Source organism: Carassius gibelio, chromosome B12 (genome assembly GCF_023724105.1).
Source record: "Carassius gibelio isolate Cgi1373 ecotype wild population from Czech Republic chromosome B12, carGib1.2-hapl.c, whole genome shotgun sequence".
Lineage (NCBI taxonomy): Eukaryota > Metazoa > Chordata > Actinopteri > Cypriniformes > Cyprinidae > Carassius > Carassius gibelio.
In genome coordinates this window covers 17,475,768-17,496,328 of record NC_068407.1, presented here as the reverse complement: position 1 = coordinate 17,496,328, position 20,561 = coordinate 17,475,768, and the positions used below count along the sequence as shown (strand labels likewise).

The window sequence follows — 20,561 nt, the reverse complement described above, 5'->3', positions numbered from 1 at the left end:
TTATCTCCTTGCACTGGCTACCGGTTGCAGCTCGCATCAAGTTCAAGACATTGATGCTTGCGTATAGAACAAGCTTATGTACAAGATGTACAAGCTTTCCCGCAAAAATAATAAACTACTATAAATAAATAGGTAAATGTTGCTATTCCTCAAATGTTATTTAAGTACATGTACTTCTGTGTAATTTTAAACGAATAATTCTCCCATAATGCACTTCGCTTGGATGGCAGATGGAATGGCGCCTTTACCGGAGGAGGTGGAACTGTAATTCACAACCATAACATTCATTTCAAGGTCTTGTTCTCACCGTGCATATTAAATATTTGCCTCATTTTATTGGGAAGATCACAGTCCGTGTATGATGGCTCCGTTCAGTTTGATGTCAGTCGGTGCTAATCTTTTGGTAAAGTCTTTGGGTTTGTTCTCGAGTGCATCTGTTGTGAGGTGAGCATGCTTCAAGTTTAAGGTTATTGATGCATGACTGGTTTATTAGTTAATATATCATATCTAATGCATTTTATTTTAACAACATCTTTAAATGCAACTACAATAGAGACAGCTATACGTTCATATTTTCACATCTGAAAACACTAACGTTTTGTATATATGACAAAGCTGCACTAGCTCAATTGCTAAAGTTATAATGTAACTTTTTTGTAAGGTGTAAAAAAATGTTTTCTTTTTTTTTTAACTTGTTTTTACGAATAATTAGTCCATAACATCCATGACATTTTTTGTACAGTGACAGTTATTTGCAATTGTAGGTGTTCATGTGTAGCTCCAGTGTTAAAGAGTTTTAGCACCACAACTGGGGGTCCACCCAAAAGACCCCTGACCGCATACATGACGTATGTGAAAGAGATGCATCCCACCATCAGGAGCCAAAATCCAGGTATCCGCTTCAGTCGCAAGGCTACCTTCCATTTCTGGTTTGTTTTGAAACAAGATAACGAACAATTTGTTTTGTTCAGGAGTCAAAAATGTGGATATTGTCCGAAAGTTAGCACAGCAGTGGAAAGTTCTGACTCCTGAACAGAAGCAGGTAAATTCTTGCTTCAAGTATGTGTGTGTTCATATGTTTAGTGTGTTTTGAGTAAATGTTGTACATATACATGCATCCAGGGAACAGTATAAGTTTGCTGTAGATTAAAAAAAAAAAAAAAAAAAAACACCAATCAATATTTATAGGGATTTTTTATCTAGGGCTGTGTTTTGACAGATTTCACAGATCTAGTTATTTAAATGTGATTGTATATATTATGTACAGAAATACACTTGTATATCGGTTGTGTACAGTGATGTATATTGTACATAATGTTTTTAATGATACATTTACAGAATATTTATAGAATATTTTTGGATGATCTGCTCCTTCACTGTTATATGGGACACCCTGCTCTTTAGTTATTGTTATTGACATTGGCCATTGAAAAATTCCTCAGTCATCCACTAATTTGAGCTATATCACTTGTGCAGCCATTTCAGGATGCATCTTCAGCATCCAGGGAGCAATATAAGCTTGCTCTGGAGAAATACAAAGCCCAACTGACTCCTGCACAAACTGCTGCTCTTGCAGTAGAAAAACGACAAAAAGTAGCCAAAAGAAAAGCACTTAGGAGGAAGAAGGTGAGTTTTGCCTTCCATTAAGTAACTACTACACTAACCCACCAATGAGACACTTTACACTGACTAAATATTTATTTCTTCTTCAGAAATGAAGTATTTTAATTACCTTTATAGTAAAGGAACATTGTACTTCACTTGTAGGAGCTGAACAGTCTTGGCAAGCCGAAACGTCCCAGGAGCGCCTTCAATATCTTCATGTCAGAGCACTTTGAGGAGGCGAAAGGAACTAATATGCAGGTGAAAATGAACTTTAGTTCTACATTTTCAAATTTCAGTTTTTATACAGTATACAAACATTTTTGCATTTAAATAACAAAAAAACGTAAAAAACTTGGGGTCAGTAAGAAAAATTGCCTCTTATCCTCATCAGGATAATTTAATAACATCACATTATTACAAATAAAAATTATTACAATTAAAAAAAGTCTGTTAATGTATTTTGAATGCAATTTATTCCTGTGATGGGAAAGTTTTTCAGTGTTACATGATCCTTGAGAATTTATTCCAATATATGCTGATTTGCTATTGAAGAAACATTTCCTAACTTCTTTATTTTCTTGTAAAAACCTTGGTACTTTTTTCAAGATTCTTTGATGAAAAGAAAGTTCAAAAGAACAGCATTTCTTCTGTTTATTGAACCCTTTGTAACATAAATATCTTTAAAAAATTTCAGTTTAGTGCAACCTATCTCCCCCACAATCTTACTGACCCCGAGCTATTAAACTGTAGTGTGTTTTGTATAATTTCAATTATTTGAATCTGGTGTAATAATGTATTTGAAATTCACAGTTTAACCAAAGGTACTACAGACCATTAAAACTTAAAAACATTTGTGTAATATGCAATTGAAGTATTTAACACTATATTTATTGGTTGCAAACAGTTGGTTGAATGTAATTTACATTTTTTTCCAGACAAAGATGAAGTCTGTGAGAGACGACTGGGAGCGTTTCAGTAAAACACAAAAACATGTGAGTTTTTCCTTGAGCATCAAACGTAGCTCACACTATGGCTCTGTTCCATCATCCTGTGAGCTGCCTGCTGTCTTCTGCTGATTTCAAAACACCACAAGCATTATCTCTGTGAATCATAAATAACACTTACAATTAGTTATGCCATGGTGAGGACATATTAGGTTAGTGATGTTTAGGATTGCATCACAGGATTTAAAAGGAACTGTATGTAGGATCGACACCGAGTGGTTGAACTACGTATTGCAGTCCAAATTCAAAATATTGGAGAGGGTTTTTTTCACCTGACCCCTCCTCAGACTTGACACACACACGCAGGTTTCAGATTGACATTTTCCACCAACTGGCAACCCGTGGTGCTGAAATACATTTGGGTAAACTGGCAGTGGGTGGGTTTCACAAAGCAAATAAGAGAACGACATTCCGGCCTGGAACGCACATTTTCAAAGGAGAAGAACTGACTGAAGCATGTTTTTCAGATAAACGACTATGTTAACTCAGCATTTCTTAAATATCTGGAAACATCATATGGTATTTTTATGCTTCAGTGGAGTCAAAAACACCTTTAGCAGTAGCTCTTAACATCTTTCCCTTTCTTTCAACAAAATTAATGCTTGAAAATGGTGGGTTCATTATTATTCTAAATGAAAAACAACAGCAATAAAAAAGTACATTGACAAACTCACTTAATCGTAGAACAAGATGTGTGACATACAGAGCACTGCACGGCATGCAGACAAATATATATTTATTAGGGTAGCGACTACATTAATTTAATTGTTCCTATACTAATTAATTCCCTCAATTTTGATTAAAAAACAATCGCTACGAGATGGACATGATTTAATAAACTGAGCAAACAAGCCTTTTGGTGTTTGTCAAGTAATGCCATTTGTGTGTGGCCGAACACCGCTACCGGGGAATTTCTACTCCGTTAGCTTATAAATAGAAAACAATACAACATTATAAAGCAATTGAAAGATTGCTATGTTTTGCAGCGGATCCATTATCTGACTTGTGTCTCTTCTTTATTTTCAGATGTACATTCAGCTGGCAGAGGACGACCGAGTCCGTTACAAGAATGAAATCAAATCGTGGGAGGAGCACATGATAGAGATTGGAAGGGAAGACCTTGTTCGGAGAAAGGAGAGGAGAGCCATCAAAGCCAAAACCACTAATGGCATAAAGAAGAAATCCAAAGTAACAGTGGTAAAGGCAAAAGCACCAAAAAAGAAGACTGGAACAGCAGTGAAAAAGACTGTGAAGAGCACCAAGAAGTGAAACGATCTATGTGACTGTTAGACAGAGTGTGTTGTACAAAGGCTAGTACCGTCCTCAAAAAGCCTGTGCTTTCTGTTACTATAGCTGCATTTATAGTGCGCAAAGCATGAAGGCTTTACAACTGTGAAGAGTCCTTCATGATGTCTCATCTTTTCAATAAATCCCTTTTTGCTGGTTTCATCTACTCACTGTATCATGTAAACTATAGTTTAGATCCTGATTACTTTTTATAGTACTTGAATTGCTTTTAAGCTACTCAAGAACTCAGTGTTTCTTGGCTGGCTATGAAACGTAAGACTGACATCAGTTTCCATTTGCTTCTTAGAATGAGTTTGTGTATCATGCAAGAGGATGCCATGTTTTGTATAATGACTTTACTTAAAAAATAAACATTAAGATTTTCTATAAAAGCAACAGGAGCTATTTACAAAAGAATGCTACACAACTTCATCAAAACATTTAACATTTCATAAGTGTGCTAAGGTTAGAGATATTGTACATCCCAAAATGAAAAATTAGTCATTTACTTGACCTCACTCACACATCAAACCTGTATGACTTTCTTGATCCTGTATAAAAAAGATTCAGATATTTTAAAGAATGTCTGAGCTGCTCTTTTCCACAATCTCCAAATGGGCAAATGTACATATAATTATATGGAGGGAAAACGTCTTGAATATTTTTCAAAATTTCTCTCTTATAACATGAAAAGTGAGTAAATGACCATTTTCATGTTTAGGTGAACTATCCCTTTAAACACAAATCAAAAGGCTTTTTTACATTCAAAGGTTTAAGATGAATACTATCTTATAATGCAATTTTCAACTCAGAACATGAAACCTCACATTTTTTTTACATTTAAAATCGGTTATTTACAATATAGTTTTAAAGAGTGGGGTAAAATCAGGACTTTGAAGCCGAGCTGGGATCAGATGGCAGTTTGGCTTCTTGTAGCAAAGTCTCAAAATCAGGTGAACACACCAGTTTGTGTGTGATGTTTCCAAGCACAGTCATGTCTCCGGTCAGGCCCTCCGACATCCGCACACAGACTAGTTGCTGCAGATACAAAAATGATTATATTTCATGAAACACACTTCTTGTAAATGAGATGCACAGTCCATTTGTTTCTTCATCAGAATAAATTTTGAAAAATGTAGCATTACGTCACTTGGATCCTCTGCAGTGAATGGGTGCCGTCAAGACGCAGTCAATCCAAACCGCTGATAAAAATATCACAATATAATTATAATCAACAAGACTCCAGTCCATCAATTAATGTCTTGTAAAGCGGAAAGGCTGCTTTTTTAACGGTCAATTCTGGCCAAAATAAAAAATGATTTAAATATAACAAAATAACAAACAAAAAGCAATGGGATTTATTACAAACAGTTTTTCACTTCACAAGACATTAATTGATTAACTGGAGTGGTGTGAATTGCTTGTGGATTATTGTGATGTTTTTATCAGCTTTTTGGACTCAATCTGATGGCACCCATCCATTGCAGAGACTGGTAAGCAAATGATGTAATGCTAAATCTCCTCAAATCTGTTATCCTGGATGACCTGATGGTGTGTACATTTTCAACAAATTTTCAATTTGTTTGTGAACAATTACTTAATGATAAATAAAACAAATCCAGTTGACCTTAATATTGGGCTCTGCTAAAATATCTTACCAGAATGCTACCATAAAGCCCAAATCCCTCTTACTTAATTTCTTCCATGGAACACAAAAGGATTGTATAATTACATTGTTTAAAAAGGCTGAAAAAAAGCATCCATATGACCACTTGTGTTATATAGTTGTATGACAACCTTTAAGATATGTACTTTTTGACATTTTGGAGATTGACAGGCCCAGTTGTCATCTATTCTATCATATGTTAAAGTTGAAAAAAGGAGAGAAAAAAAGAATAGCAATCAAATAATCTGTTATAAACATACTGAAACTAGATGAAAGCTGATGAGAAGAATAAAATAATATTTGCATATTCTTGCATTATGATTTGACTTTCCATTATGATTTATTGTAGTAATATAAACTTGTCATACAGATATTTTTGTTTGTGTCTGTTTATTATTATGTTTGCACAACTGATACTTTTATTTTTAATTTTGCTACACTGCATCTATTAAAAAGGTCAATGTGTTAACTCACCTGTAGGAAAGAGAAGGCCGCTCCCTCTGAGACATCTAATGTAACATTTCCCATGACCAGCTGAACTTTACCAGATTTTCTAATCTGCAGTTTTCCAATCAGACCCTCTGAGAAGTCTGACAGCACAGGTACAGGGGCTTTATCAGGCTGATCCTGAAGAATGATATCACAACAGCATTAAAATCCTTAAAGAGGGTACTGTAGATGATATGAAATGTTTATAAACATATGTGGTTGGCTTTCAAATGCTCATTTCATGAGGAAATAAACTACTTGATCTTCATAATTAAGAGTACTATAAAATCATATTATAAAATTCAGCAGCAAAAACAACTTGTGTAATTTACAGTAGAAAAAAAAAGTTCAATAATAATAAAAAAAGTTCAATATTCACAATTAAGGTCTTTGAAATTTTTAAAATTTTTGCAAGTAAAAAAAAATGAAAACATCCTCATGTTGTGTCAATTAAGTTTACACACTACCTCCGAAACTTTCGTCCACTAAAAAAAGAAATAAGGTTCATGTTGCATTTTCACATCTAAGCATTTTGATAGGAAAGGATGATGAATACGAAAAAACACATACGAAAATTTCGGACTTAAGGTCTTTGCACACAGAGTCAGAAATTTTTGCTTTGGTTTTTCCGTTTTTCTGTATTCATCATCCTTTCCTATTAAAATGCATACTACGAATGCAAAAACGCAGAAAATCTAATCTGATCCGAATTTTTTATTGACGGATGAAAGTTTTGGAGGCAGTATGTGAACATGATTGACACAACGTGAGGTCGCATTTATTTTTCAACATGCTAAAATTTCAGACGGAAATTTTGGACTAAATGTGCAAAGACCTTTATGCTACGTTAACATGACAATGATGTATTCAAAACAGAAAAATTGTACCCTTGCGTTTTTAAAAAGTTTTACGTATAGACAATGTTTTTGAAATGATTTGCGTTCACACAAATATGCGATACTGCCAAAAATGCTGTATTGCGTATTCCAGGCCAGTAGCTGGGACTGTCAACTTATTAGTAAACAATACCTGTAAGGAAATGACGATTATATGTTGTATATGATGCGTCTCCGTTGTTGGTTGTAATATTGGTGAATTAAATCCACACTTTGCTGAAGAAGCGTTAGCAAACTCTTGAGCAGCAACAACAGTACCATGTACTCCCCCATTGTGGTGTATGTTTGTTCGTGCTTGGCTTTTTAAAATCGACATGTACTGTGCATGTCTACATACCTAACATGTACTAGTACGCACACACATGACGTAAACATTTTCAAAGATTTCTGTATTGGGTGTTTACACGGAAATGATAACGGTGGCACTAGCATCTTTAAAAACTTGCACTTTGAAGCCCGTTTTCAGAAATACGTGTTTTCAGTCCTCAAAACGCCGCTGTAGTTTTTTTTTTTGGCTAAAAATGTTCTCATGTTCTCACAAAATTATATATACAACAATACAGTAAATATATGATATCTTTAAGGCATTGTGTGGAATATAAACTCACCAGAGCTTTCATTTGTGAAGAGCGCTTATCTTGGGTCTTGCCTTCCTTTTTGGGTTTCTCTGGGCTCGAGGTTTTAGGTTGACCAGGTAAGATATCAGGAAGTTGAATAAACAGTAGTTCTTCCTTATCCGAAACACTCAGCTGTTGGAACAGTTCTCCAACCGTTGGCTGCTGCGGACATGCAGACGTGTGCCTCACTGGCACAGGGTATTTCTGCTCAGCTTTGGCTGATTTCAGTGCATTATCAAATGCTGTATCTTCTTTAACTGCAAAAAATGCCTTTGATTCAGTTACTTGTTTAATGTAAACAGAAAAAAAACTAGCAGCAAAACAAGCTAAATAAAAATTACTGTTAGCATAAACTGTAACTTACATGAACTAGCTGCATCTGTTGACAGGAAGTTGCATGACTGATAGAGTGGGAGTCTGATTGGTCTTTGCTTGGGATCATTTTTTAATCCAGGGTCATCCAAAAACTGCTCAATTAAACCAGGAAAAAGCATTAAAATCCTTCTGATTAACTTTCAAGACATGCAATTTGTCAAATGATAAAGGGTCACTGAGACGTACATCATCTCGTTGGAGTTTTTGTAAAATTTCATTATCATCATCCTCTGCGTTTTTCTTTTCCCTTTTAATGCATTTTGTGACGAGGGCAGGATCACAATCACTCAGGTTAGAACCGCTCCAATGACCTGCGAGATCAAAAACACACCCACAAATGTTGACTTGTTGAAATTTGATTTGATATTTCATATTTATTGTACCCCCATGAGTCAGCAGTAAGTGCAAATTTATTTATATTTTTAGCACTTTTTACAATACACATATCTTCATGCTGGGTGATATTGTACTCTAGTTGGATATAAAAATTAGTGCCGTGAAACTATTAATCGTGATTAATCGCATACAAAAAAGTTTTTGTTTACATAATATATGTGTGCATACTGAGTATATTTATTATGTAAATATAAATACAAATGCATGCATGTACAGTACAGACCAAAAGTTTGGACACACCTTCTCATTTAAAGAGTTTTCTTTATTTTCATGACTATGTAATTGTAGAGTCACACTGAAGGCATCAAGGGCTATTTGACCAAGAAGGAGAGTGATGGGGTGCTGCGCCAGATGACCTGGCCTCCACAGTCACCGGACCTGAACCCAATCGAGATGGTTTAGGGGTGAGCTGGACCGCAGACAGAAGGCAAAAGGGCCAACAAGTGCTAAGCATCTCTCGGGGAACTCCTTCAAGACTGTTGGAAGACCATTTCAGGTGACTACCTCTTGAAGCTCATCAAGAGAAGCCAAGAGTGTGCAAAGCAGTAATCAAAGCAAAAGGTGGCTACTTTGAAGAACCTACAATATGACATATTTTCAGTCGTTTCACACTTTTTTGTTATGTATATAATTCCATATATAATTCCACATGTGTTAATTCATAGTTTTGATCCCTTCAGTGTGAATCTACACTTTGCATAGTCATTAAAAAATAAAGAAAACTCTTTGAATGAGAAGGTGTGTCCAAACTTTTAATCTGTACTGTATATATTTAAGAAAAATATGTTAGGTTTCTATATTAAATATACCGGTAATATAATAATGTACAATCACTACATTCTTTAAAAATGTGCTTTACCTAGCTTCCTGTAGGTGTCTGCTGGACCCTGCTCAAAGATGGAGTGAGACTGAATGGTCTGAGGTTTTTCTCGTCGCCGTCTCTCTCTTTGTCTGTCTTCCCTCTCTCTTCTCTCTTTCTTTGGTGCAGTGTGCGTCTCCTTCTGTAACCTCCAGAAAACAAGGGATTTATATGACAAACAAAGCCACCTAGTTATATATCTTTTTTTTTTTTTTTTTTTAGATAAGAGCTGAAGATGATGTGTTAGTCTAAAATTAATCTCCGGTATTTAAACTTTAGGACAAAAGGGATTTGAATTATTTATTATGTATCAGTGAGCTGATTAGAAAAATGCATTTGTATCTGTAATTAAAAATGTTAATGGAATGTGAATGTGGTGTTTAGGATGAGGTATAAAATACTTACTCATCTTTAGTTTTGCGGACAGAGTGAACATTTGGTACAAAAGTTTTCTGTAGGGGGAAAAATAATACATTGAATATCCAAAATCTTAACTATATTATTGCACAGCTCTATATATAAAGTTGGATAAAGTTACTGTGTAACCATGAATTGATGGAAAGCTTATTCATTCAGCTTGTATATATTATGAATAAATACTGACTTGACTTTTAATATCTTGGTGTTTTAAACAAAGTTGAGAGCATTTGTTACTGAACCACTGACGAAAGTGCAACCTTTTTGTATCCACCCAGGGTCAGATCTCTGGAGCGCAGGGAGGTCAGTCTGCCTGGTGGGGGTGGATTCAGTGAGATTCGGCCTGGTGGCAGAGCTCTACCCAGAGAAAAAGAAGTTCTGAGAGTGTCAGATGAGCTCGCTTCTGCATCCCCATCCACATCTCCATGTTCACACATCCTGTCAAAACCCAGAAACACTAACTGAGAACACCGACTCTAATCGATTTGTTTGGGGCATCTTACGCTATTTTTCAGACTTATACAACGGCAAAACGAGCCTCGGAGAGTGTTATGCGTGTTAAAACAGACGCTCGCTCATTCAAACACAACTGCTGCTGCGCGCTCAGTCAAGAAGCGCGCGCCTCCATTTTGTTAGCAACCTAAGCTATCAAAACAAAGACTTTATTACCGTTAAATGCCGTTTGCACCATCGCATTTGGAAATGCGTAGAATGATTATGGTAATACAACTGTCTTTAATACATAAAACTGAAATTAAAAATCGTACGTACTTGAAATTTGTATAAACACCTTAAGTTATTTCTGTTAAATTCCTCCAGCTGAGCTGACAGCTACATCCTCGCAAAAGCATCATGGGTCACGTGATCCGGATTTACAAAAAAGTCACAGAAGAATTTATATTATATTATATAAAGGTGTATGTACACTATAGGCAGAACTATGAACATGTGAACATAATTTACACTATTGCAATGGACAGTAAAGTGCATAGAAAATATTCCAGTGCGCCAGTCACTTATCATAACTAAACAAATTATATTATATTATATTATATTATATTATATTATATTATATTATATTATATTATCATTATTTAAATATTTATTTTTTATTTTATTTTTTGTGTAAAATAATACAAATATGTTATTAGTCTATATTTATCTAATATGGTCTTATATTGTGGCATAATTTTCTTACTATTAAACTGTAAACTGTTTTATAACTACTATATTATTTATATTATATAACATCTTTAAATGTATTAATATTATTTTACTAAACTTTTATTCTTTTATCACATTAATGAATAATTTATACTTATAATGTACTTAATATAATTATACATTATAGCATTTATATTGTAAAATACTAATATGTATGTATATATATATATATATATATATATATATATATATATATATATATATATATATATATATATACATATATATATATTATACGTACACATTAGGGCATCATAAATGTCTCAGTAGCATATTTTAAAACTACTGTTTATTAGGTTAGATTAGATTTTTAGAAACTTTATTGTCACTGCACATGTAAGGTACAAGTCAACGAAACGCAGTTAGCATCTAACCAGAAGTGCAATAAGCAGTTAAGCAGTAAGTACAGAATATACAAGGTCCACTGAAAAAAAAGATTTGTTGGATTTACTCAATCGAATTATGGACATTGGTTCCACACATTCAATTTGAGTTCAAAGTATCCTATGCATTTATGTGGTTTCATTATAATACGGTTGTGTTAATCCTATGCAATTTCAAAAAGTAATGTGTACATAGTCTTTTCAAGTTATACTAACATGATTCAGTTATGCTAGTTTAACATTATTTTTTTATTTCAGATATCTGCTTCAATCATGTTAATTCTGTGCAATTAAATCAAGTTATCTTAACATAATTTTAATAACTTCACTAAAATTAAATTTTAATACATTTCAATGGTTTGTTGTCGCAGGTTTCATTTCACGTAACACAAAACTTTTGTAAATCCTTTATTTAACAATTTGAACAATGTTTAATTTAAATGGCATGTCTAAATAACATTGTGCTTTCAAAAGCATAGCATAAATAACTTCTCTGATTATTAAATTTAATAAAAATACATATCAGTTTTAATTAGACTAGTATAAAAACAAACACAGTTCATTTTGTATGCATAACATGTAGATCAACAATATATTTAAACCTTCATAAGTTTTACAAGATTTCTTTTTTTTTTTAAACAATATCATAAACATTGTTTATGATAAAAAAAGTAACATTATACTGCATGTAACTGTGAGTTTAAAAACTAATACAACATTGTAACACTAATTTATTTCATTTCTCTCAGAAACCTTAAAACTGTACCCAAGAACACCAGTACCTGGAACTAGGGCTGCACGATAGTCACATCGCAGGATGTGCGATGTAGGCTGTCGTAGTTGATTCGTTATTCATTAACTGTACGGGCCAGCTGCTCTCCAGCTCTTGACGAATGTGATTCGCGGATTAATTGTACAGCTTAACCATCATAGAGTGAAAGTTTATCTTTTATATGTGTTTTTAAGTCCTGTCAGTTTAACAGGGCAGAAAGAGAGAGCACGAGAGAGAGCATGCAAGAGAGAAAGAGAGAGGGAGAGAGAGAGCGAGCCCCGGCCGCAAGCTCACCAGCTTCAAACAACACGAGCGCTGTCTTGCTCTCTCTCCCTCGCACATATTAATCAATTGACACGATGGTGTCGATGTTTACATCATTCAAAATGAGAATGTAAGTGTGCTCACCCAATTTTTGTTTGTAAGAAAAAAATAGATTAGATTTCATATCGCAATATATAATCGCAGAAAAATAAAATATCGCAATGTCATTTTTTCCCAATATCGTGCAGCCCTACCTGGAAATGTTATTTCAAGAAAAACGCTTTAGTTTCAAAGATAATTATATATAGACATTACAAAACAATGTGAAAATACAGTATCTGACCCTTACCTAAACTATAAACAAAGTATCTTATTTATGCTAGTTCAACCATGTTTCATAGATTCAGCTCTCTAATCAATCAACTTCTGAGCCAGTCCAAAGAAGGGCCAAATTCAGACAAAAAAAAAAGATAAAGAAACGAGAGCAGGCAAAGGGGAACAGTCTAAACAACAAGATCACAGTTTACGGTGGTCTTGCATGAAGGCTGCTGAAATTTTCCGAGGTTGATTGTTTGTAGTCTCAGTAGTCATTCAAAAATCAGATTTGAAATTTTGGGCCTTGATAGAGAATTCACCCGCATCCAAGTCCATGATGAGTTTTTGCTAAATTTCATATGTAAAACGCAACTTTGTGGGGTACTGCAGGTTAAGAGCATAAATTAGACCAAAAACATTGGAGTTGCAAAATCCACACTGTCGATGTCCTGAAGCACTGCTACACCCTCTAGCACAATGTCTACATCATGGGGTTCATAGTCTGCAGTGTGCTTTATCAGGAAGATGCCCATGGTAGTCTTCTCAATCGCACACTGTAAAAGATCTTCTTCCATGTCCTAAAGACAGAAAAAAAGATGAATATGTATTACAATTAATGCTACATGTCTAGTGGATAAAATTATAATTTTTTACATTTATGTTGCAGTGTGCATATTTGATGAAACCATGTTTTTTAGATGTATTAATATTTTGCTTGTTGAACATAGTACAGATTCCATCAGTTAAGCTCTAACTACTCACCGCATACTCCTGAATGAGATCTTTAGAGTCCTCATTAAGATAGATACACAGTCCTCTGATGGCAAGTTCACAAGCTGCATCAATGTCATCCTTAAAAATAAGCCAAAGCAGAAAAAGAAAGGTTAGTTTAAGACATTACTCAAATCACAATTAAACAAAAGAGCACAATGGGTCTCATTCACTAAAAGTTCCTAAAAATGTATGTGTATGGCAAATATGTTGTGGTCTAGAAAAATATAATAAAGATAATAGCTTGATTTTATTATGTGAAATGTAATGCTAATAAGATCAATTACAAAAAATAGAGTGTGAATACATGCAAACAAACAAAAAAAATTATAGTGTGCTAACCTGCTATTTTTACTTTTTTATTCCTTACCTTTGCAGCAGAAAAATCTCTTTAACGTTACCATCTGCACATGTCCAATCAAATAGTCAGCCAAACTTCTACAAGGCTAACTGCCTTTGTTGGGGACTGACTTAGCTCGTAATTTGTCTGAACAGGCTTTGGAATTCCAAATGTACAGCAAATGTCACTGTAAAGAGAGAACGAGCAGAAATTAGTCATAAATAACAGCAACAATTAATGATTTTAAGTAACAATTTACTGTACGCTTCCAAATTAAATACAATGCTATTTATAATATTACCCCCTTTTAAGATGTACCTTTTTGGAAAAAAGACTTTTTAATTTTTTCCAAAATGTATGGTAAATACTAGAAAATTAACCAACATTCACTTTAAAAAACAATTTATAGCATACCATAAAATAACCTTTATTGCAGCAGTCATTTATATTAATTATGATATCCATCTCAAAGTGTCAACCATGTTAGTTAGCCAACAAAAATTTTATTAATTTAGATGTGAAATCCTAATATTGTAATCTAAAAACCTGCCTGAGAGATTTTTGTGAGTTATGGGCGAGGGCCGGGCTATCGAGTATTCGTTTACTTGATAAAATAGGTCCCTGCACTAAAAACATACTGTATGTTTAACCAGTGGTGGACGAAGTACACAAATCAAGTACTTGAGTAAAAGTACAGATACGTATAGTAAAATATTACTCCAGTAAAAGTACTCCTTTTTCAATTTTACTCAAGTGAAAGTACAAAAGTACTCAATTTTTTATGTATTTAAGTAAAAAAGTACTGAAAGATAGATGGATTAATAGAGAAAGATATATAGATTAATTTAATTTTATATTAGCACATTTTTTTTTTTTTTTAGAATCCTACTGCTCAAAATACCTGAGATTTATTCCAAAATAACCACTATATGGAGTCAAGATATATTTTTGTTCATATGGACTACGTTGACGAGAGTGATGTTAACTGTGAAGCTTACACTGTGATGTACCTGAGAGAAAACAGAGATGACCATCTGATCTTCACCAGTAAGAACAAAGTATTTTAAAGTTTGTTGTTTTACAGAACATCACAGTTATAAATGACATGATAATAAGGCCTGAAGTTAGGAAGAACATTTTAAGGAAAATATAATTATATTTTCATAATGATTTTTTCCTTCTCAAATCTTGTCTGTGGTGTAAAAACAACCCTGGCCAAACGGGGTGCTTCTCTTTTCCTCTTTGATAATTACTGTAGTTACCATGTTCTGAACATCACATCCTTTCTTTTGTCCCTAGATGTAATCTATATATATGTGGTTGAATAAAAATATTTGGACATTATTTATAAAAATTACCTCAAGTTAGCACCAGCAAGCTTGTTAGCTAGACAGTTAGCATCAGCTAACAATATTTACTTATTTTCGGTACGGTTATGAATAAACATTCATGTCAGTCTACTCGTCTAGTTAATCCAAACAATATAACGTTACTGTTGATAAACAATATAAAAACGGACGTCACATAGGACATGGTAAGTTAGCATTTTAATAAAACTGTTAATATTACGGCAGCGTGGAATTTGAATAAATGAGTTATTTTATTAATTTGCGTTAATGTTTATTTTATTTTTTTTACCTAAAGCACAGAGACGCTGATTGATGTGTCTGCACTCGAGCATTTCAGTGGGCTTAAACAGATCACTCTTTACAGCGGGTTTAGTTCCCAAACAACTGACAATTTTGACCTAAATATGATTTTCAGTTACAACAATTTATCCTAAATTTCGACATTAACAACTTACTTTTAGCAACATCAAGATGCACGCGCGCTCACAAGATCTCCTGGTTCTTCTGTAGACTCGCACTAAACGGTTCATTTGAATCAGTGAGTGGTCGACTCCAGAACAGCTGCAATCGGATCATTCTAATTCCTAAACGAATCGTGTGGTGCGATTCGCGATCCGATTTAAAAGTTTATTTTTAAAGTTACTCAAAATAAAACTACTCCAGTAAAGTACAGATACTTGAAAAATGTACTTAAGTAAATGTAAAGCTACTCCGTTACTGTCCACCACTTTCGGTAAATCAAAGACATGCACTGACAGAGCATCCAGCGAGCGCTTTTGCCCATTGCAGTGATATGACAACGGCTACGAACCCCTCCTAAAGTCCATGTTATTATTATTCACCTGATGAGAACTTGATTTCCATCTGTAAATTGTTTAATCGGATTGTAGAAGTTTGATAAACTAATGTTACCAGTAATATTCATGGTTTATTAACCTGAACGTTACCCACCCAAAAAAAAATAAATAAATAAAATCTGCGACGACACTCGACGAAATATACCATCGATTTAAAAGCGTGTGGGGTTATCTTAAAACATTATTGTTGCATTTAATCTGACAATGAATGCATTTGTATAATATATCATACGATAGATACTGAAATTCTTACCTTTTAACGAGCTCTGAAAACAAGACAGTCAGTACCCTCATGTGTCCTTTCCAAACCAACGGTCCTGGTGTGGTCTGGATTTCAAAGCGCATGCGCAGACGCTCTCGCGCGCGTTGCTCCCGCGCAAACGACGTATTTCACAAACCTGAATTAAATTAATTATAGCCTACACAATGGAATTAAGTTGAGAAGAAAATACAAAGTAATTGTGTGACATGGGCCTATTTTAATTAAATAAATCAAACGGCAGAAAAAAATCATTTTACATGAACACCATTTGTTTGACATCTGAAACAATTTGAACATTTTCTTGCAAAGTGATTATATCATGTTTTGATGATTATGTTGAATTTCATTTAGAATTAAAACAATACAATTATGTTTCCATCTTAAACATAAATGTATTAAGTAGATTGTAAGTGTATCCTTTTAGTAAATTCAGTAAAACTGCTTTTCCTTTTTTTCAGTGTCTACAATATGTACAGATAAGTATTATGGACATAATTTACAGATTTTAAATACTATCAGCATGATATACAGATATGTGTACTTATGAAAATACTATACAGATGGATTATAGGTGTATGTACACTATAGGCAGAACTATGAACATATGAACATAATTTACACTATTGCAATGGACAGTAAAGTGCATAGAAAATATTCCAGTGCGCCAGTCACTTATCATAACTAAACAAATTATATTATATTATATTATATTATATTATATTATATTATATTATATTATATTATATTATATTATATTAGATTATATTAGATTAGATTCAACTTTATTGTCACTGCACATGTAGGTACAAGGCAACGAAATGCAGTTAGCATATATTATATACTAATGTAAATTGATCACGTTAATTAATATTATATAATTATATAATATTTATATTCTATACTGTATGAAATAAACTATAATGTTATATTATATTATATATTTATATTATATTGGTTATATATGTTTATAATGAAATTCATTATAAAAGTATATAGTATTTAAAACAATAGTGTGTGTACACACACTAATTGTTTTGTTATTGAAATCTTTGTTATTAATCATTTTATGAAATCACCACGCATCAAATCATGCTTGAGTAATTCTCCCTTCCAATGGTACAACTTAAAAAAAAAAGAAAAAGAATGAAGGAAAAAAACTGTATTAGGCTACAATAGCTTATATGAATTATCTATTATATATATATATATAAAATACAAATATAACGATAACCAAATATTAACATAAAAACGTTAAGATGTAAAAAAAAAAAAAAAAAAAAATTGTATATATATATATATATATATATATATATATATATATATATATATATATATATATATATATATATATATATATATATATATATATATATATATATATATAAAGTATGCTGTATTTGTATACAATGGCCGTGTCTCAAAACTCAGATCGTGAGCTGCTTACCTAGACATAAACCGCAGGCCTTTTGGGGGCATCATATGCTGACTCCTAAAACCAACGGGCCAAAAATGGTGTTTAGAAGACACCATAAGTTTTGTGACAGACCCCTTCCATCCACCCTTCCCCCGGCTCATATTGAACAAAGGGCGGCGCTCTGCTTCTGCCTGCCCTCACTTTATAGTCCTCCGGTCAGTGTAAGTCACACACAGAGCCCGTGGCCGCAATGACTGGCGCTCGCTCTCCGCGGGAATGATCTGATCTGACGGCTGCGGAGAGTCAGCGGTGCTCTGTGAAGTCATGGCCGCTCAGTGTGAACCCTTAAGCGGATACTTACAGCAGTCCGACCCGGGCTCCAACAGCGAGCGCAGCGCTGATTCCCCTCTGCCCGTGTCAGAGGATGACTCCAGCGGACCCACGGCGCCTCCGGACCCCGAGTGGACCGAGGAGAGGTTTCGAGTGGACCGGAAAAAGCTGGAAATCATGCTATTAGGTAAAACTGTTTCCATGACAACTATCACCAATTTTTGAGTTTAAAAAGTTTAAAAGAAACAAACAAACACTCCTGCAAGTAAAGCTCAGAGTTTACTACTCAAATTGCACATGACAATTGCTGTTAATCAGTGTTTTATTTAAATGAACAGACACTGTAATGTAAAATCGAATGCATTGTTTCCAGCATCTGCAGATCCAGTTATGTTTCTCTTCTTTTGTTTAACTCCTGTGTGATTCCATGGCCATTTTTGTTTTAAGAAATTCGTTTAAATAAATAGTAGACCCTAATTAAAATTATATGAAATAATCCAGCGGCCCAGATTTAGAAAAGCAAGTATAGTTGAGGCTCCATTGTTCAGTTTACATGCATAGCTTCCAACTGTTTTAAAGAAAGTTTGTATATTTTGGAAATGGATATAACTATCTGTCATTTAAACATATTTAAGGATTGATTTTTCAAATTATTGGTTGTAGGCTATAGTTTTCTGCTTTTTTATTATATACGCTTGGAAAATAGGCTAAGTACTTATTCCAAAATATTATTGAATATAATATAATATAATATAATATAATATATATATATATATATATATATATATATATATATATATATATATATATATATATATATATATATATATATATATATATAATATTATATATATATATATATGTGTGTGTGTGTGTGTGTGTGTTTTTTTTATTTCGGAGTTCTGATATTCAGGTATTTAGTGTAAAATCCCAATTTTGTTTTGTTGTAAGGAAGAGAAATGTGCTGTATTCTTTCAGAGTATGTGTGTAGTGACCAGCTCAACAAATAGAGGGCAGTGTTATCGCATTTCTGCTTTTGACATTAGCCTTGAGTGTTGTGTTTTCCTCAATCTCCTTTTGGGACAATGAGTTTTTGGCTTATGATTCACTTAATAAAATAGGACTGAGCAAAGAAAATGTCGCATTGGTTTAAAGTAGAGGCACAATTCATTCATAAATGCCTCCCTGTCCTTTGTCTGTTGTAATTTAGTTTTTCAACTAGTGAATTTATCAAGAAGTTGATAAAAATCGACAAGGACTTCTCATTCTCCCGGCTCTTTAGGGATGGTAAAACGCTTTGAAGCTCTCTGCTGTAATACTTTGTCCATGTCGGGTCATGCTTTCCATGTTGTTTCATGATTCTGAGCGAGTTCAGAAAGGGAATCATCATCATCATCATCATCATCCTACAGTCACAAAGTCTCTAAGTTCAGTTCACCACAGCAATCCTTCCAGCTGAGGTCATAGAGTGTATTTGATCAATCTTCTTGCTGAAGGAATGCTATTAGGATTGGGATTTTCCTAGAAGACAGTATTCAAGACAGAGAAGCTTGTTTAAATTATGAGATATATTTTCCAAATGAAATGATAGGAATTCAGCTTTACCCAGTTTGATATCAGTATCAGTAAAACTAGAATTACAAACACGACTTTGTGTCACATATCCAAACCAACCATTCTATGATCCATATAAGTAGAAAAAAAGCACTTTTATTTTGAGAGGGAAAAATATTTAAGTTTTTCTTTGATTATACATTCTATTATGTCATATTGTGCAATTTTGTCAATGGATGCATAATTAATTGGCAGCTCTTACAAGATTAAGTGTTGTTTGTAATGTTTTTCTTAAAGAATGACTTAAACGTTGTTTATCATAAGAGCAATGTTCACATATTTTAAAGTTGCAGGTGACTGGTGAGAACTGCTCACTGTCTTGTTTTCAGAAATGTTAATATCACAGGTGTTCGCTCCAAAAGTACTTAGTCCATCAGATATAACGACAACCGTTAAACAGCATTCAAAACTGCTTTTATGGGGTTTATTATACCTCTTGAATGGCAACAACTATAAATCATTTCATTTTATAACTATTTTAGCTGGCTCATGTTGGAGGAATGGCTCACTGTCATTATGGAATTCTCTAAAATCAGTAATGAATCACGCAGAGGAGGCCTGAAATTGTTTTCTGTCCCAGATGTGTATTAATTTTTACATTTGTGTAGATTATGTCGAGCAGGAATGTGTTGAGACCAAGATGAATTGTGAGCTGTGTCTGTTTAATCTTATGTTCACTGCACCGGTGTCAAAATGATATACATGCTTCCGTGCCTGAGAATCAGCACCCATATAATGAAATACAGTATACATTCTGTTGAAGATCTAGTGAGCTGCCTACATATAAGCAGCATTTTAATTACAAAAAATCAATTGGCCATTGTTAAAGATAAATAGTAGCTACAACTGAACCTTCTTTATACATAAGATTTTTTGGTAGCACTTTATTTTACAGTCCTGTTCCTCATGCACATACTATGTACTTATTATGGTAATTGCAATAAGTATGTAATAACTAGGTACTAACCCTGAACCTACCCCTAAACCTAACACTACCCCATGTAGTTACCTTGTGTTACCAGAACTTTCTTAGATAAATACACTGTAAGTATACT

At 33.6% G+C, this 20,561-nt stretch overlaps 3 protein-coding genes and 1 long non-coding RNA gene across 6 annotated transcripts in view; 2 read left to right on the top strand and 2 right to left on the bottom strand.

Moving 5' to 3' along the window:
- The first annotated feature begins 197 nt into the window (after positions 1-197).
- LOC127968999 (transcription factor A, mitochondrial-like) lies at positions 198-4,062 on the top strand. 2 transcript variants are annotated; one of them, XM_052570549.1, is made up of 8 exons: positions 209-256; positions 345-444; positions 765-892; positions 972-1,042; positions 1,477-1,626; positions 1,768-1,863; positions 2,541-2,597; positions 3,636-4,062. In XM_052570549.1, exons 2-8 carry the CDS (start codon positions 359-361, stop codon positions 3,876-3,878), a joined length of 831 nt encoding a protein of 276 aa, XP_052426509.1. In that variant the 5' UTR covers positions 209-256; positions 345-358; the 3' UTR covers positions 3,879-4,062. The 2 variants fall into 2 exon arrangements, with proteins under 2 accessions (XP_052426511.1, XP_052426509.1); XM_052570551.1 differs by having other exon boundaries at positions 198-444.
- A 175-nt stretch (positions 4,063-4,237) lies between these two features.
- Positions 4,238-10,479, bottom strand: LOC127968996 (DNA-directed RNA polymerase III subunit RPC4). Of its 2 annotated transcripts, none has more exons than XM_052570545.1 (9): positions 10,383-10,479; positions 9,872-10,049; positions 9,600-9,646; positions 9,195-9,343; positions 8,126-8,250; positions 7,929-8,031; positions 7,556-7,821; positions 6,037-6,189; positions 4,238-4,934 (listed from the first exon to the last, which is right to left on the bottom strand). In XM_052570545.1, the coding sequence occupies exons 2-9, from the start codon at positions 10,046-10,048 to the stop codon at positions 4,782-4,784; spliced, it is 1,173 nt and encodes a 390-aa protein (XP_052426505.1). In that variant the 5' UTR covers position 10,049; positions 10,383-10,479; the 3' UTR covers positions 4,238-4,781. The 2 variants fall into 2 exon arrangements, with proteins under 2 accessions (XP_052426505.1, XP_052426506.1); XM_052570546.1 differs by having other exon boundaries at positions 10,402-10,474.
- A 2,354-nt stretch (positions 10,480-12,833) lies between these two features.
- LOC127969405 (uncharacterized) lies at positions 12,834-16,572 on the bottom strand. Its single transcript, XR_008156260.1, has 4 exons — positions 16,140-16,572; positions 13,711-13,867; positions 13,332-13,421; positions 12,834-13,147 (listed from the first exon to the last, which is right to left on the bottom strand). It is a non-coding gene; the product is annotated as an uncharacterized LOC127969405 (long non-coding RNA).
- Positions 16,573-17,764: 1,192 nt separating this feature from the next.
- LOC127969131 (protein bicaudal C homolog 1) overlaps positions 17,765-20,561 on the top strand; it is a 66,956-nt gene continuing 64,159 nt past the window's right edge. Inside the window, exon 1 of the mRNA XM_052570842.1 lies at positions 17,765-18,079. Within this exon, the coding sequence (XP_052426802.1) occupies positions 17,887-18,079 (193 nt within the window). The 5' untranslated portion in view covers positions 17,765-17,886. The remainder of the gene's footprint in view (positions 18,080-20,561) is intronic.